General features: G+C 43.5%; 1 protein-coding gene across 3 annotated transcripts in view; it reads left to right on the forward strand.

Annotated features, from left to right (window-relative positions):
• The window catches only part of ARHGAP10 (Rho GTPase activating protein 10), a 259,765-nt gene that overhangs the window by 124,702 nt on the left and 117,119 nt on the right, over positions 1-17,944 (forward strand). For all 3 annotated transcript variants that reach the window (XM_048847264.2, XM_075127725.1, XM_048847266.2), the window contains 2 exons: positions 13,796-13,902; positions 15,729-15,823. In XM_048847264.2, the coding sequence (XP_048703221.1) occupies positions 13,796-13,902; positions 15,729-15,823 (202 nt within the window). The remainder of the gene's footprint in view (positions 1-13,795; positions 13,903-15,728; positions 15,824-17,944) is intronic.

The following is a 17,944-nucleotide window of genomic DNA, read 5'->3' on the forward strand; positions in this document are numbered from 1 at the left end:
CTCCTTGTGGGGTGAACTGTAGGCAGACATGGCGATGTGGACCGATCACCTCTTCGGTTCTTTTTCCACCACGTGGGGTCTAGGACAGAACCTCCTGTGTTAGTAGGTTGTAGCTTCTTAGGCTCAACTTCCTGTAAAAAATATTGTATATAGTTTTAATAGTTTTGTTAGTTAACAGTTGTCATAAATATAAAGGGAAGGGTAAACCCCTTTGAAATCCCTCCTGGCCAGGGGAAAGCTCCTCTCACCTGTAAAGGGTTAAGAAGCTAAAGGTAACCTCGCTGGCACCTGACCAAAATGACCAATGAGGAGACAAGATACTTTCAAAAGCTGGGAGGAGGGAGAGAAACAAAGGGTCTGTGTCTGTCTATATGCTAGTTTCTGCCGGGGATAGACCAGGAATGGAGTCTTAGAACTTTTAGTAAGTAATCTAGCTAGGTATGTGTTAGATTATGATTTCTTTAAATGGCTGAGAAAAGAATTGTGCTGAATAGAATAACTATTTCTGTCTGTGTATCTTTTTTGTAACTTAAGGTTTTGCCTAGAGGGGTTCTCTATGTTTTTGAATCTAATTACCCTGTAAGATATCTACCATCCTGATTTTACAGGGGGGATTTCTTTATTTCTATTTACTTCTATTTTTTATTAAAAGTCTTCTTGTAAGAAACTGAATGCTTTTTCATTGTTCTCAGATCCAAGGGTTTGGGTCTGTGGTCACCTATGCAAATTGGTGAGGCTTTTTATCCAACATTTCCCAGGAAAGGGGGGGTGCAAGTGTTGGGAGGATTGTTCATTGTTCTTAAGATCCAAGGGTCTGGGTCTGTAGTCACCTAGGCAAATTGGTGAGGCTTTTTACCAAACCTTGTCCAGGAAGTGGGGTGCAAGGTTTTGGGAAGTATTTTTGGGGGAAGGACGCGTCCAAACAGCTCTTTCCCAGTAACCAGTATTAGTTTGGTGGTGGTAGCGGCCAGTCCAAGGACAACGGGTGGAATATTTTGTACCTTGGGGAAGTTTTGACCTAAGCTGGTAAAGATAAGCTTAGGAGGTTTTTCATGCAGGTCCCCACATCTGTACCCTAGAGTTCAGAGTGGGGGAGGAACCTTGACATCACCATGAACAATGAACAATCCTCCCAACACTTGCACCCCCCCTTTCCTGGGAAATGTTGGATAAAAAGCCTGACCAATTTGCATAGGTGACCACAGACCCAAACCCTTGGATCTGAGAACAATGAAAAAGCATTCAGTTTTCTTACAAGAAGACTTTTAATAAAAAATAGAAGTAAATAGAAATAAAGAAATCCCCCCTGTAAAATCAGGATGGTAGATATCTTACAGGGTAATTAGATTCAAAAACATAGAGAACCCCTCTAGGCAAAACCTTAAGTTACAAAAAAGATACACAGACAGAAATAGTTATTCTATTCAGCACAATTCTTTTCTCAGCCATTTAAAGAAATCATAATCTAACACATACCTAGCTAGATTACTTACTAAAAGTTCTAAGACTCCATTCCTGGTCTATCCCCGGCAGAAACCAGCATATAGACAGACACAGACCCTTTGTTTCTCTCCCTCCTCCCAGCTTTTGAAAGTATCTTGTCTCCTCATTGGTCATTTTGGTCAGGTGCCAGCGAGGTTACCTTTAGCTTCTTAACCCTTTACAGGTGAGAGGAGCTTTCCCCTGGCCAGGAGGGATTTCAAAGGGGTTTACCCTTCCCTTTATATTTATGACAACAGTTTCATAGTTAATTAGTGTATAGTTGTAGTTTAGTGAGTGTGGACCAGGGGTTTCCCCCCCCGTTAATCCCTAGACATTTAGCACCATCGGTTTTGCACAACGCTAAGAATACTGTACCTACACCTACACGATGGATCCAATTCCAGAAACTCCAGTCAGTTCTCCTGCCAGACCTTGGTATTCCCTTATTGAGGATCTGACTATTTGCACGCATCCAGAGTCTCCAATCTGATTGAACCTCATGGTCCAATCACAACATTGTCCAGGCGTCACTTGCCAGTCTTGAGCACTGGCAGGGCTATGACACTCCAACACAGTGGGGATGCTATTCACTTGGTTACACCTCTGGTTTAATGCAGCCAGTACCAATGGTTCCACCCTTAGAGTCTGACAACTCTTACTCTGAGGAGGAATGAGTGCTGTCAGTTCCATTGATGATTTGTCCACAGCATGTCAGTTCATACAGGGCCCCCAGAGCCTTTTGAGGACCTCCTCTTCCACAGGACCCTTACCTACCAACCATGGATCCATGGTAATCACCATGGGGTCTGCTGAACTATCAGTATGATCCCATCCACTGGCCTTACTGGAGTGCCTGGGGCCCCTACTGTGTGTTGGGATTCCCTCCAAGACTGCTTTCCACTTGGCTTTCCAAGAACTCAGGTATTCATTACTCGGGTATTTTTATTTTGCATACAGCTTAATTCCCTTTTCTACTAGTGTGGTCTGGATAAGCATGCTGTTTAACAATCTTGACGACTCCCCCTGCTTTATTTCTTGTACACCGTAGAGGTCCAGAATTTGAACACTAGGGGCATTGTTCTCACAAAGATCATCTCCAGCAGAAGATTCCCAACTGCCACAGGAGAGGAAGGAATAAGAGGATTTGGAGCCACTGGAACAGCCTGTACTGCCAGATCCACACATGCCTGCTTCTTCATTCCTAGTTGAAGCAGTGGTGCCAGCTTCCCTCCCCCCACCTGATGGTTGCAATACCAAGAGCTGCTAAGAAGGATTGTTAACACCCTCCACATCCCGCTGAAGGAGTTCAGGACCCCCATCACACAAGTTCCTGGACTTTCTTTAGTCAGGAGCTCCCTCCAAAGTAATGCTCCCTATGGAGGCCATTTTGGAGCTTGCTGAAGACACTAGCCATCTGTGCCTCTATGCCCCAGAGGGCTGAAAAGAAATATTTTTTTCTCTCTAAGGGGGTAAAATATTTATTCTCTTCCTCCCAAACCTGAACTCTGGTGGTACAAGCGGTAACGAAGTGGAACAGACTACAACAGCCAAGACCTACTCCTTTAGACAAGGATGTCAAGAGAGAACATTTTATCTGCCAGCTTACTGTTCCTTACTGCAAACTACCAGGCAGTTATGTGGAAGTACGACTTTATTAACTTGTCAGAGTTTGCAGTCAGTTATCACCAGAATGTAGGTCCCAGTTCCAGGATATCCCTGATAAAGGGATATTAGGAGCCAGGTCATCCCTTTAGGCATCACTGGATGCAGGCACCTCACTTCATGGTGACCTCAGTGTCATGAAGTAGGCCTCCTGGCTCTGGACATTGCCGTAACTTCCTTGGAAAGCCCCAATAGTGGAGGATCTTCCCTTCAGTGGAAATGACCTTTTCAATGAAAAGACTGACAAGTCATTCACTCACTCAAAGACTCCGGGCCATACTCAGCTCCTTGGGAATATACACCCTGAAACCTCACAGAAGATGCTCTAAGGCATCGCAACATAGGTATCAGCCAGCCCAGTAGCCGTTCTATCAACAGAGGCCTTATGAACCACCAAGATAGCACCAGAGAGTACAGCATGGCAGGTACCCTGCTGCACCACCATCTCCTCTCCAAAGCCAACTGCCGACCAAGAAGGCATTTTGCAGGGATGTTTGAGAGATGTCAACCAGTCCCAGCTCATCCAGTCTCCCTCACCTTCTTTGGTGGCTGCCTGGCCAATTTCTTTTTGATGTGGCAATGCCTAACTTCAGACAAATGGGTTTTGGACATCAGCTTAGCCAGCTACCTGATCGAATTCCTGTGTGCATTCCCCCAAACACCTTTCCCCATCCATTTTCAGAGACCTGTCTCACAAGAGAATCCTTGTGATAAGAGATAAGAAGCCCTGATCCAGATAGAGGCAATGGAACCAGTACCTCCTTGAGATGGCGGAAGGGCTTTTACTCCAAATACTTTCTAATACCCAAAATGACTGGGAGCTGGATCCTGGATCTCAGGCAGTTGAACATCTTCATCCGCCACTCAAGTCAGGATGATCACCTTAGTCTCTATAATACTCTCCCTAAAAATTGACTACTGGTTTGCAGTTCTTGATTTAAGGATGCTTATTTTCATATAGAATCTGCCCACTGCAACCTGCGTTTTATGGTGGGCTCAGAGCAATTCCAGTACAAGGAGCTCCTTTTCAGCCTTTCCATGGCTTCAAGTGTTTTCTCAAAGGTCATGTCTGTAGTAGCAGTGCTACCATATATTTCCCTACCTGGATGACTGGCTCTTGAATCATAGAATATCAGGGTTGGAAGGGACCTCAGGAGGTCATCTAGTCCAACCCCCTGCTCAAAGCAGGACCAATCGCCAACTAAATCATCCCAGCCAGGGCTTTGTCAAGCCTGACCTTAAAAACCTCAAAGGAAGGAGATTCCACTACCTCCCTAGGTAACACATTCCAGTGCTTCACCATCCTCCTAGTGAAAACGTTTTTCCTAATATCCAACCTAAACCTCCCCCACTACAACTTGAGACCATTACTCCATGTTCTGTCATCAGCTACCACTGAGAACAGTCTAGATCCAGCCTCTTTGGAACCCCCTTTCAGGTAGTTGAAAGCAGCTATCAAATCCCCCCTCATTCTTCTCTTCCGCAGACTAAACAATCCCAGTTCCCTCAGCCTCTCCTCATAAGTCATGTGTTCCAGACCCCCAATCATTTTTGTTGCCCTCTGCTGGACATTTTCCCATTTTTCCACATCCTTCTTGTAGTGTGGGGCCCAAAACTGGACACAGTACTCCAGATGAGGCCTCACCAATGTTGAATAGAGGAGAACGATCATGTCCCTCGATCTGCTGGCAATGCCCCTACTTATACAGCCCAAAATGCTGTTAGACTTCTTGGCAACAAGGGCACACTGTTGACTCATATCCAGCTTCTCGTCCACTGTAACCCCTAGGTCCTTTTCTGCAGAACTGCTGCCTAGCCATTCGGTCCCTAGTCGGTAGCGGTGCATGAGATTCTTCCGTCCTAAGTGCAGGACTCTGCACATGTCCTTGTTGAACCTCATCAGATTTCTTTTGGCACAATCCTCTAATTTGTCTAGGTCCCTCTGTATCCTATCCCTACCTTCCAGCGTATCTAGCTCTCCTCCCAGTTTAGTGTCATCTGCAAACTTGCTGAGGGTGCAGTCTGCGCCATCCTCCAGCTCATTAATGAAGATATTGAACAAAACTGGCCCCAGGACCAGCCCTTGGGGCACTCAGCTTGATACCGGCTGCCAACTAGACCTGGAGCCATTGATCACTACCTGTTGAGCCCCATGATCTAGCCAGCTTTCTATCCACCTTATAGTCCATCCATCCAGCCCATACTACTTTAACTTGCTGGCAAGAGTGCTGTGGGAGAAAAGCTTTGCTAAAGCCAAGGAATAACATGTCCACAGAGCCAGTTATCTCATCATAGAAGGCAATTAGATTAGTCAGGCATGACTTGCCCTTGGTGAATCCATGCTGAGTGTTCCTAAACACTTTCCTCTCCTCTAAGTGCTTCAGAACTGATTCCTTGAGGACCTGCTCCATGATTTTTCCAGGGACTGAGGTGAGGCTGACTGTCCTGTAGTTCCCCGGGTCCTCCTCCTTCCCTTTTTTAAAGATGGGCACTACATTAGCCTTTTTCCAGTCGTCCAGGACCTCACCTGATCGCCATGAGTTTTTAAAGACAATGGCCAATGGCTCTGCAATCACATCTGCTAACTCCTTTAGCACTCTCGGATGCAGCACATCTGGCCCCATGGACTTGTCCTTGTCCAGCTTTTCTAAATAGTCCCGAACCACTTCTTTCTCCACAGAGGGCTGGTCGCCTCCTCCCCATGCTCTCCTGCCCAGTGCAGTAGTCTTGGAGCTGACCTTGTTCGTGATGACAGAGGCAAAAAAAGCTTTGAGTACATTAGCTTTTTCCATATCCTCTGTCACTAAGTTGCCTCCTTCATTCAGTGAGGGGCCCACACTTTCCTTGACTTTCTTCTTGTTGCTAACATACCTGAAGAAACCCTTCTTGTTACTCTTAACGTCTCTTGCTAGCTGCAACTCTAGGTGTGATTTGGCCTTCCTGATTTCACTCCTGCATGCCCGAGCAATATTTTTATACTCTTCCCTGGTCATTTGTCCAATCTTCCACTTCAGTAAGCTTCTTTTTTGTGTTTAAGGGATGATTGTATAGGAAGTGCAGATAGTACTCCCCAACCTCCTTGACCCTTTGCCAATTCTTGTACAAATAAACTCAGGAAAGTCCATTTTAATACCCACAATGTCTATAACATTTATAGGAACAGTCCTGGATACAGTTGCGGCCGGGGCCTACTTACCACAGGATAGGTTCTTGCGATGAAAGACCTTAACATCCAACTTGACTCAGTAGTCAAATGACAGTCCAATCCTGCGTGGTCCTCAGAGGACACATGGCATCATGCACGTGTGACCCCCTTCACCAGGCTTTCCAAACCCGGCTGGGTGAGGGCTACATCCCAAACCAAGACTCCTTGGATAAGAGAGTCTCACTTCCTCCCTACATCTGGGCATATCTTACCTGGTGGGAGAAGAGCCACAATGTTTGTGTGGGTTTCCTGTATACCTTCATCATGGACGAGTCTCTTCTAGGCTGGGGAGGGCACCTGGATGACCAAGTTGCTCAAAGTTCCCAGACTCCAGAAGAGTCCATGTGCTACATCAACCTCCTTGAGCCACAATCAGTATGCCAAGCATGCAAACAATTCTTTTCTACTCAGGTCAGACAATATGACCACTGTTTACTATATAAACAAACAGGAGGGAGCAAGGTCCAACCCACTATGTTGGGAGGCAGTATGACTCTGGAATTGGTATATCCAACATAGATCACCCTTTCTGCAGTGCTACTCCTGGGCATAATGAACTCCCTAGCAGACAATCTTAGCAGGAATTTTCACAAAGAATACAAATCGGTGCTCATGTGTCAGCGGTCCAGCAGATATTTTGTCAATGGGGAATAATATCATCTTGGGACTACTTTGGCACTCAGTCAAACAAGAAGTGTGCTCAGCTGACTGCTCTCAGAACAGCTTGCTGCTGCGTCAGAGGGGATGCCTTCCTAACACAATGGTCAGGCCCATTGATGTATGCCTTCCCTCCCATTCTCCTCCTACCACGTGTTTTGCTCAGGAAGATAAAGATGGGCAAGGTGACAGTAGTCTTAATACCTTCTTGGTGGCCAAGACAGTTCTGGTTCATGATGACTCTCCAGATGTTTTCCCTCCCCTGCATCTACCTACTGTCATAGAATAGGGGTAGGACCAACAATCCAACCCAGCGTTCCTCTCCCTGGCTTTTGGATGGGCAATAAATTTAGAGAGAATCCTGTTTGAAGGTTCAAGCTATCATTCCAAATAGCAAGAATTCATCTTTGAGGAAGTGCTGCCAAATGGAAGCATTTTCCCCCTCAATTTTTGAGGGGTAGACATTTGACCTGAATTTCAGAAGTGCTGAGCAGTATTGACTCTCATGGAAATTTGATGAGACTAGTCAGTGCTCAGTACCTCTGAAATCAGGCCAGTTAAATTTGAGGATTGCAGCTCTTATTCCATAGTTCAGCTATGTGCTTTCATTCTCTAGCTGTGTTCTTATTGTTTAATAAAGTAGGCTGAATGTTGGACAGCAAATATCATGAATCCTGTTGTGCTGATACACAGATGTTATTCAAAGAACATCCTATTAATGCATTCCAGTACACACAATCCAACTTTCAGTGTACTTAAATTACTAATAAGTTGTAGTGATCTTAATCCTGGACAAATGGCTGTGAATTCAAATGTTGGCTTTTAAACAAGTCTAATCATTTTAAAAAATCTGATTTAAAGTTTTAAAAATATGCACACTCTTAATGTTGAGTTTTATCTAACCTGAGGCTGGTACTCTCTCAATGCGTTAATAATGGTGATTAATTGCATAATCAGAGGAACATCTTGTACGATGCAAATGAGGGCATGTATAAAGTGAGTGTCTCATGTATTGAAGATTCTACATACTCCTTGAAAGGATTCAGAGTCATTGCTTCATACTTCTGACTGTATTACATGCTCGTCCTGAAAAAGTGTTTTAAACTCACCAATAGTGAGGAATCGTCCCGATGACTCCATTCTCTAAGAAAACACTGTTTTGGGTCCTTGTTTCCTTTCTTTTCCTAGTTTGCCTTATTTAAAAATAATTCTCAAATAAGTTTGTGTATTTTAATTTTTTAAATGCCTTTCCCCCGTCCGTAGATGCCAAATGTGTAGATTTATTTTTGTTTCAGTGTAAGCATTGTCAGCTAAATTATAGAAACTATTAAGGCACATTGATTCTTTTATATCAAACCCAAAATCATGTGAAAAGGTTTAGGGGTATTTGTGGGAGTTCAGGAATCTTGGAGAGCTAGTGCTGCCCAGACTGTGTCCAGCTGAGTGCTGGATTGGCAGCTGACTAGGAATCTGGGGGCAGCACTTTTTTCCCCCACCTGGTCTCCTCTTTACTATAGGGGTGTAGTCTATGTAGACGGCATATCTGGGCAAACAACATGACCAGCTTACACTTCTGCTCAAATCAGTTTGGAACATTATGTGCTTGGATGTAGTCTCCCTGGACTGCACCCGAATTTAATTGACTGTCCTTTAGACATTTCTGCTACATGTGTTTAATAATAATGAAGTGCCTATAGCAGATAAATGTGGTACCCAGCTACTTCACAATATCAGAATAACCAAATTTATTAAAAACATCCTGATCCACATTTAAAAAAATACTCTGTGGTCCGAAACAGTAAACAAATATAAAAGTATAGTCTCAAGGCTGACTGGACCAAAAAAAGCTATGAATATGAATGTGATCTCACTAAATTTAGGGTTTGACCAGGATCAGATTGGGTGGGAGGAAGGGCTGATTCTCCCAAGCTGTGCTTACTCACCACACTGATATGCTGAGGTCTTGGCTCCCTTGCTAAGATCATATGCTGGGCTGGACTCTTGCCTTCCTGAGTTTCTGTCCCAGCAAATAGTCAGGTTGCAGCAGTAAAGGCTCCTTACTACTGACAAGGCAGGAATTTCTGCAGTGGCAGTTCCTGCTGGTTCCATTGTCAGTTGCTCTCTGCTGGGGGAAGTGATGCAGTAGCAAACTGGGCTTGTTTTTTTATGTTCCAGCTTGCCAGCTGTACTTTTGATTTTGGTGCTCTGGCTCTGGCTGGCTGGTGATACCAGTGTCATAAGTTTAGGAGAAAAATGGTGGCTGGCTCAGAAGTGAGTATGCGCTGTGTTACCTGTGTGTATGCCCAGTTCAAGCCGTAGCTGTGACATTTGAAAGGGTCAGTGAAAGGGGCTTTAGAGAATTCCCTTTCTGATGTCCAAAAAGCTGAGTTCCAGGCTTCAACAGCTGAGATGCCCTTGCTGATCTCAGCTGTTGTCATAGAGCATAACATAAGGTGGTCTCTAAAATAACTGGGGTTTATATCAGGTAGGTTTTTAAAGATGATTACTGGCACCGGGATGGTAGCCAGAACCAGGTAATGTAGAGTTTGAAGCACTGGTGTTCTGTACTATTAATGACCAATCCTACTCAAAGTTGGTCTGTACCAGCTAAGCTTCCAGGGACTCATCAAAGACTAAATACAGTAAAGTATGTTATAGTGAAAGGCCTGGAAGCGACAAAGGCATGAATAGCTACAGCAATGTCTGTATTGCAGATAAAAGATCCCAGGGTATGTCTACACTACGAAATTAGGTCGAAATTATAGAAGTTGATTTTTAGAAATCGATTTTATACAGTCGATTTTATACTAAGCGCATTAAGTTGGCGGAGTGCATCCTCACTATCGTGGCTAGCATCGACTTACGGAGCGGTGCACTGTGGGTAGCTATCCCACAGTTCCTGCAGTCTCCGCCGCCCATTGGAATTCTGGGTTAAGCTCCCAATGCCTGATGGGGCAAAAACATTGTAGCGGGTGGTTTTGGGTATATGTCATCAGTTGCCCCTCCCTCCATGAAACAATGGCAGACAATTGTTTCACACCTTTTTTCCATGCGGACACCATACTGCTTTCAGCGGACGGTGCAGTAGGACTGCTTCCGCTGCAACTCTGCTCTGCTGCTGTTGTCTCAATAGCGAATTTCTCCATGTTGGCTGTCATGGGCTCCCGGGTATGTGTGTTCTTCCTCGGGAAACGTGCGCAGTGCTAACCGTCGTCCTCCACCGCTTCCACTGAAACTCTGCTCTCCTGCTCTCATGAATCCACCTCGCAGGTCCTCTCATCATTCTTTATAAATATCTATTCTCGTGGCATCCGTCGTCAGCCACCACTTCCGCTGCAACTCTGCTCTCCCGCTGCAACTCTGTTCTCCCGCAGACATCATACCACAGCAAGCATGGAGCCCACTCAGATCACCGCTGCAGTTATGAGCATTGTAAACACCTCACACATTGTCCTGCAGTATGTGCAGAACCAGAACCTGCAAAAGCAGGTGAGGAGATGACGGCAGCGCGGTGACGAGAGTGATGAGGACATGGACACAGACTTCTCTCAAAGTACGGGCCCTGGCAATTTGGACATCCTGGTGGCAATGGGGCAGGCTCATGCCGTGGAACACCGATTCTGGGCCCGGGAAACAAACACAGACTGGTGGGACCGCATAGTGTTGCAGGTCTGGGATCAGAGTAACAGCCGATGATTAACAGAGTAACAGGGATGATTCCCAGTGGCTGCGAAACTTTTGCATGCGTAAGGGCACTTTCATGGAAGTTTGTGACTTGTTTTCCCCTGCCCTGAAGCACAAGAATACCAAGATGAGAGCAGCCCTCACAGTTCACAAGCGAGTGGTGATAGCCCTCTAGAAGCTTGCAATGCCAGACAGCTACTGGTCAGTCAGTAATCAATTTGGAGTGGGCAAATCTACCGTGGGGGTTGCTGTGATCCAAGTAGCCAACGCAATCACTGAGCTGCTGCTATCAAGGGTAGTGACTCTGGGAAACGTGCAGGTCATAGTGGATGGCTTTGCTGCAATGGGATTCCCTAACTGTGGTGGGGTGATAGACAGAACGCATATCCCTATCTTGGGACTGGACCACCTTGGCTGCCAGTACGTAAACCGCAAGGGGTAATTTTCAATGGTGCAGCAAGCACTGGTGGATCACAAGGGACGTTTCACCAACATAAACGTGGGATGGCTGGGAAAGGTACATGATGCTCGCATCTTCAGGAACTCTGGTCTGTTTGAACAGCTGCAGGAAGGGACTTACTTCCCAGACCAGAAAATAACTGTTGGGGATGTTGAAATGCCTATAGTTATCCTTGGGGACCCAGCCTACCCCTTAATGCCATGGCTCACAAAGCCATACACAGGCAGCCTGGATAGTAGTCAGGAGCTGTTCAACTACAGGCTGAGCACGTGCAGAATGGTGGTAGAATGTGCCTTCGGATGTTTTAAAGCGCGCAGGCGCAGTTTACTGACCCCCCCCCCCCCCCCGCCCGTGTTCTTGGGCGTCTGGGTGAGGAGGATATAGAACTTGGGGAGGAGGGCGGGTGGTTACACAGGGGCTGCAGCAGCGGTCTGTGCTGCTGCTGCCTTTCCTGCAGCTCCACCAGATGCAGGAGCATATCAGTTTGATCCCCCAGTGGCCTAAGCATTGCATCCTGCCTCCTCTCATCACACTGCCACCACCTCTCCCCCTGCTCCCACAATCTCTCATCTTGCTCATCCCGCCTGTCTTCATGTACATTTTCTGCTTTCCTGGACTCTGCCATTGTTTGCCTCCACGCATTCTGCTGAGCTCTTTCAGTGCAGAAGGACTGCATGAGCTCAGAGAACATTTCATCTCGAGTGCGGGTTTTTTTGCCTTCTTATTTGCACTAGCCTCTGGGATGGAGATGATATGGGGAGCGTTGAAACATTTGCAGCTGCGGGAGGAAAAAAATGGGAGAGTAGTGTTTAAAAAGACACATTTTAGATAACAATGGATAGACTCTTTCACGGTGAACCAAGCAGTGAACATTACATACCACATGTGCTTTCGGTACAAGGTCGCATTTTGCCTCTTATATTGAGGGCCTGCTGGTTTGGTGTGAGAGATAACACACACGCAGGGCCGGGCAAAAGAATTCGGCTTGCAGGCAGCCATGGTAAGACACAGTCTTTCGTCTTCCTCAACCGTCATAACATGTGGGAATTGTTTCAAACAGCAGCGCCCTCCTTTCCCATACCAAGCACCCATTGGGTTGGCCATTTAAAAGGAGGGGCTGCGGTTTTCGGGTTAACGTGCAGCACAAACCCAACTAACTTTCTCCCCTCCGCCCCAGTTCTCTGGGATGATTACTTTACCCCTTCTCCCACCGCGTGACTAGTATCAGGAAAGATCCCTGCCAGCCAAACGCGAATAGCTCAACATGAACGGCCTGCATGCATCTCATTATAGAAGCAGCATGTCTGGGGCTCTGACCTGGAGTGGCTGTTTGCCTCTTTGGTTTTTTCGTAGGCTTGCCTGAACTCCTTAATTTTCATGCGGCACTGCTGCAGGTCCCTGTTATAACCTCTGTCCATCATGCCCTTGGAGATTTTTTCAAATATATTGGCATTTCGTCTTTTGGAACGGAGTTCTGATAGCACGGATTTGTCTCCCCATACAGCAGTCAGATCCAGTACCTCCCGTTTGGTCCATGCTGGAGGTCTTTTGCAATTCTGGGACTGCATGGTCACCTGTGCTAATGAGCTCTGTATGGTCACCTCTGCTGATGAGCTCGCCACGCTGACCAAACAGGAAATGAAATTCAAAAGTTCTTGGTGCTTTTCCTGTGTACCTGGCTCATGCATCTGAGTTGAAAGTGCTGTCCAGAGCGGTCACAGTGGAGCACTCTGGGATAGCTCCCAGAGGGCAATACCGTCGAATTGGATCCACACTACCCCAAATTCGACCCGGCGATGTCGATTTCAGCGCTAATCCCCTCATTGGGGAGGAGTACAGAAATCGATTTTAAGAGTTCTTTAAGTCGACAAAAATGGCTTCGTCGTGTGGACGAGTGCAGGGTTAAATCGATCTAACACTGCTAAATTCGACCTAAACTCATAGTGTAGACCAGAGCCCAGTTTCTCTTCTAAAAGATGCAGGTGAGCATGAGCCATGTTGTAGTATTCTGTGGTATGTGTTTGACTTGCTGGCATTTCTTGCATTGGATAGAGTGAAAAATATCTATGGAACTAAATGTGCCAAATTCAAGTTACTCAAAATTTGTTTTTGTATCTCTTAATCTGAAATTCATATTGGAACTCAAATTCACTTATTCAAAACAGATTATCCAAAGTTCTGGATACCCTCACTTCCAGGTAGTTGGATAAGCAGAATTTACCTGTATATAATGATGTATCAGACAGCATTTTGTTTTAGAACTAGGATTATATGATGAGTTTACTGCTTAATTGCTTCTGTGCACACCTAATGTGCCCTGAAATTCCTTGATTTCATTGTAAGCAACTGTATGGGCAAAAATGCTTTTGTCTAGCAGTGAAGGAGGTAAGATGGAGATGCATCTAGTAAGAGCTGTTTTCCATTAGATTGTAAATATCAGTGAGAATAGAATACATAATGCAGGAGAGTACAGATCACTAAACACAGGCTAACATTTATTATGATTTGACAGCAATATTGCTCGACTTTGTAACTTGATACATTTAGGAATGTAATGATAGGTTAAGTAGATTTTTGTAACATGGGAAGAGCAGCAAAACATCTTAAATAATAAGACATAGTTAATGGTTTGATTTTTCTTTAAGGGCCTGCCCCATTTGGCTCCAGTTGGGTAAAACATTACTGCATGTATAGGAAGGAAACAAAGAAGTTCACCATGATCCCATTTGAACACAGGTCAGGAGGGAAAATTGTAAGTACATTTCATTATACTTCTTCATGCCCTGTATCTAAATGAGAGGATATGTTAGGTAAGATATGTCAAATATATTTTTCATGCAGTTCACAATTTGCCCTCTAATGATATTAAGCTAAAATAATGGAATGGTTTAATAGATAAGGATTCTGTAGAAGTTTTAGTTGCTTAGTGTTGGAAAAGTAGAAAACATATGAGAGCTAAAATACACCTAATGTGCCTTTCATGTGTAGTTTTCACTAAGGGAATTTAAAGTTTTTAGTCTGATTATATCCAAGTGTGAACTGAGACAGTACAGTTGCATTAGGTTTCTCACTTATACTCTCCATCCAAATTTTTCTTCCAAGGCACGTAGACAGGAGAGCTGGCGGTGGGGGGAGGAGGGGTTAGGTTAGGAGGCTTTTAGATAATTCTTAAAATGGAATGCAATTTGCACGGACAATCAGAAAAATAATTTAAGCTTTCCTTGATAGCATCTAGAACATTCAGGGGTCAGTCCTCTGTTGGAGGCTGAACCCTTAATTCTCATTGAAGTGATTGGAAATTGAGGGCACTCAGCATCTTTCAGGGCCTGGCATTCAGTGATGGCATTAGTATGAATGAAATATGTTTTTGTTACAGAAATAATAAATTTGAAGATGAAAAAGGCATTTTAGATCTCCCAGTCAATCTTCCTGCAAATGCAGCATCCTGCCCTGTTTAGTTTTAATAGTCCTCAGGGGTTGGACCTCCATTGAAGATTATATCCATGCATGCTTGGTAGACAGGAGGATCTTTTCATCATTCTTAGTAAAACATATTTCTTTAAATGTGTTGGGAAAATTTTTTTCATAAGTGCCTACATGACTTAGAAGCTTAAGTGCTCTTGGAAGTCTATAGCACTTAAGCTCCTAAGTCATGTAGGCACTTTTGTAAATTTACACTCTAACTTATTGTGACTGTAATAGGCTATTTTAGTTAACCTATTGAAATATGTAATCATGCACTACAAAGTTTCTAAAGAGACACCAGCAAGGCAGCTAAGCCAAAAAATGTGACCTGTTGTTCTGTCCGGCATTTGTCCTTTTTTGAAGATCTCCCCTTCTTGAACCGCACAGTGTAATTTATTCTTTCAAACCAAAGCTTCATGCACCTAGAAATATTAAAATTAATTAAAATGCATAACGTACTGCCCACCACACAAAACTAATGGCTGCATGTTCTGATACAGGAGAGTGCCTCATATAGCAGCTTATTGAAAATCAGTCACAGTTTATTTCATGTATTTGATTTTTGGATGCTGTATGGATGAGTTTGCAAATGTGCTATGAACACACAGTGGATTTTGAAGATAACACCTGCTATAAAATGCAAATTTCATGGTACTGTAGGTCCCTTTTTTGTCCTAACTACTTTAATTGTAGCCCTTTAAAGTGGAATTTGGAATATTACCACGTCTGGGAAAAAATGTTACAGTGAAAGTTTCTCTTACAATATGTCTGCATTGATGTTGCAATGGGTGCAACGTTCTGATTTTTTTTTACAGTGTTTTTATTCATTTAAACTACAAAATTTCAAATAAAAGACGCACTGTATTGCTGCAGATGTATAAAATGTATAAAATAGCCTTGGTTTTTGAGGCTTCTGCAGTAACATGTTTAGATTTTAAAGACCTGAATGGCATCCATAACTGAATTCCATTGCATATGTCAGTTTCAGTCCAGCTTTTGCTTTTACTTTAATATAGGTTTATCATATTCAGGTTTCATCACTTGGCTTACAGAAGCTTTGGATTTCAGTTTTGTTATTACATCAAGCATATAAAAAAACCTCTTTGTTTATAGGGTGACGGGGACGTTTTCCTCCTTACATTCTGTACCAAAAGAAATATGGATACTATAGACAGGCGTTTCTGTTTTGACATAGAAGCTGCAGACAGGTAAGCTGGTAAAATACACTAAAGAAAGCATCAGGGTAAATGTTAATAATAACTTGGGTTTTATATACTGCCTCTCCTTGCGAGGATCTCAGATGCATAGTAATAAAACGGCTTCCTGCAAGGAAATCATCATTAGAGGAATATCCAAGCGAGGCAGTCCTGGCTTATTGTTTAGCTTGAATTATCCAAAGTTATGAGGCAATAAGAATCTACCTTCAAATGCACGCACTGCCTGAGGTTTTCACTTGGAAGAAAAAGCATAAAAGAAATACATTCTTTCTTGGCTCATGCACTATGGTTCTTTGTGCACGCTAGGAATGTGTACAATAATAATGATAAAGTGGTGGCTGTAACCTTATTTGAAGCACATATAGCTGTGATGGAAGACAAGGGTCACTATGGATTATCCATGCATTAATGGCCAAAAGACCAAATATTGGGTTCTCTGTTACTTCAACATTAGAGGGAAGAAGCCCATGGAGAATTACAGTTTCTTGTGATTTGTTGTATGCTGGTCGCTGAAATGAAAGGTATATTACAAAGCTACATTTTGGCTAAGTTAGAACCAGGCAATTTATTCTTATTATGGGATGCAAAGGCAATATAAAAGTAACATACAGTAGCACCTCAGAGTTACAAACATCAGAGTTACAAACTGACTGGTCAACCACACACCTCATTTGGAACCAGAAGTACAAAATCAGGCAGCAGCAGAGGACTCCCCTGCCCGCCAGCCCCCCCCCAAAAAAAGCAAATATAGTACAGTATTGTGGTAAACATAAACTATTAAAAAAGGGAAAATTTAAAAAGATTTGACAAGGTAAGAAAACTGTTTCTGTGCTTGTTTCATTTAAATTAAGATGGATAAAAGCAGCATTTTTCTTCTGCATAATAAAGTTTTAAAACTGTATTAAGTCAATGTTAAGTCTTAAACTTTTGAAAGAAGAACCATAACTTTTTGTTCAGAGTTATAAACGACCTCCATTCCCAATGTATTCATAACTCTGAGGTTCTACTGTACTAATTTTTCATTACAGGGCATGATACATCCCATACAGTGCTGCAGCCATCTCTCCTGTGTGATTCCATTTGCGTTCTACTGGGTTATCTCAAACTCAGGAAACTGTGTACTCATTTTGCTTATCAGATAAATCTAATATTTTAAAATATGTCAAATTTTATGTTTTCCACCTCAACTGGTCTTCATTCAGTGTGAGGGTGGGAGAATCCAGTTTAGAAGGCATTGTGATTAAAAATATTTCTTTGATCAAGATGTATTCCATTGGTTAATCAGTTCTCTCTCTGCACTGAACTGGAGTAGGTCTAGTACGAAATGCTACTTGGAATGTAGGAGAGTCTCAATTCCCAGTTATGGGTTTCAGGCTCCAAAATACTAAATTTAAACTGCATATTGGAGGTCAGCTTTACAGATGAGATGATCAAATATAACCCAAACTCCCTTACACTGATGCATCATTGGGTATCCTGGGGTAGAGACTTCCCAGTGTGCCTTGTGTCTGTAACACCCTATTAATCAGCATGATTAGAGCCCTGCACAGATACAAAATTTGTATCTGCATCCGATCTGCAAAAATGGTCTGCGGATATAAAGTGGATATGATTTGCAGGGCTCTCAGCATGATTTAGTGGTTAATATGGAATCTGCATTTGTCTGTCTCTGACACATGCAAATTGTCATCTTTATTAAGCCCTATGCCAGGGTGGAACATGTTTATAATACCCTACCAGGTCACAGGGAAGCTACAGTTTTTACTCCTAACTCTCTGTTTACTTCCATGAGTGTGGAGAAATCCATAGATTCTAGAAAAATGTTTTAAAATCAGAGCTGGATTATTTTTTAAAATGTTACTTTGCTCTTTGCCATTCTCTGTCACTCTGGCAAGTCTTCTGATGATGTGACACTGATGCATTCTTTGTGACCTTATGCACAGAGTAATCTGTCACTTTCTGTGATATTTCTCTAACATTTTTCTGACTTTGCCCTTTTGCAGCTCTTTCCTTCTAGGCCATCCAACTTACTCCCTGAGCTTGCCAATTAATGCCATTCTAACCTGGCATATGGTGTGAAAACTTAATTCTTCAAATTCTTCAGTCTTGTGT

This window comes from Caretta caretta, chromosome 4 (assembly GCF_965140235.1).
Source record: "Caretta caretta isolate rCarCar2 chromosome 4, rCarCar1.hap1, whole genome shotgun sequence".
Classification (NCBI taxonomy): domain Eukaryota; kingdom Metazoa; phylum Chordata; order Testudines; family Cheloniidae; genus Caretta; species Caretta caretta.